We start from the raw sequence: 782 nt of genomic DNA on the forward strand, positions 1-782 counted from the left end.
TTCTCTCTCTTTACAGTAGCTAATGTATGCTAGAAACTAATAAGATACACTATTTATTAGAGTTTATTAGAGCAGTTATTGCTGTATTGGAAGAAAGTATAACTTTTTACTTTGTCATCCAGGCACTGAAGAGTAACTCAGTATTTTCCTTGAAAATGCATAAAGAGAGCGAGTTTAATTTCAAGTATATTTTGGAGCAGTGGACAAAAAAGTGTAGTTCTGGCAGTCATGTTGTTTTAGGTGAGTATTTTCTTTTTCTCTAGTTATGTCTTCTTCTGTATTATGTCTTCATGGTGACTCAGGTTCTACACTAAATACTTACACTAGGTTATCTCATCACTTCCACAGAGTCAGTTCCCTATGAATTCTTTCTAGTTATCTCCTTACATATTAGTACTACAGTGAGTCTTTTTTCCTTTCTTTTCTCTTTTGTTGTCGTTGTTTCTGAGTCCCAGGGTTAACTGCTGTGAGGGAAAAACTTACTTATTAGAAGGAACATAAAGGAGGTTTTTTTGATGCATTAGTTAAAAGAACTACCAGTATTTTCAAAGCATTTCCGTGATTTCACAATTGTCTCCTACAGAGGATATTTTCATTTTGAAATAGTTTAGAAACTCCAAAAACTTATTAAAATAACTTCTCGTATCTTCTGGTAGAGTTTTTACTTTTCAAGTTCTTTGCAGTAGCAAAGACACTTACCCGGTTTCAAGCTTACTTTTTTCCATTTTATGCATCAAAAGCAAGAAAATTGACTTGCATCTGCTTTGTAGGTTCATACAAAG

At 33.2% G+C, this 782-nt stretch overlaps 1 protein-coding gene across 1 annotated transcript in view; it reads left to right on the plus strand.

The window, feature by feature from the left end:
• The window catches only part of LOC104169068 (putative ATP-dependent RNA helicase TDRD12), a 36,235-nt gene that overhangs the window by 21,101 nt on the left and 14,352 nt on the right, over positions 1-782 (plus strand). Inside the window, exon 15 of the mRNA XM_009709878.1 lies at positions 123-240. Coding sequence (XP_009708180.1) covers positions 123-240 — 118 coding nt within the window. The remainder of the gene's footprint in view (positions 1-122; positions 241-782) is intronic.

This window comes from Cariama cristata, unplaced genomic scaffold, assembly GCF_000690535.1.
Source record: "Cariama cristata isolate BGI_N322 unplaced genomic scaffold, ASM69053v1 scaffold15861, whole genome shotgun sequence".
NCBI classification, from domain to species: Eukaryota; Metazoa; Chordata; class Aves; order Cariamiformes; family Cariamidae; genus Cariama; species Cariama cristata.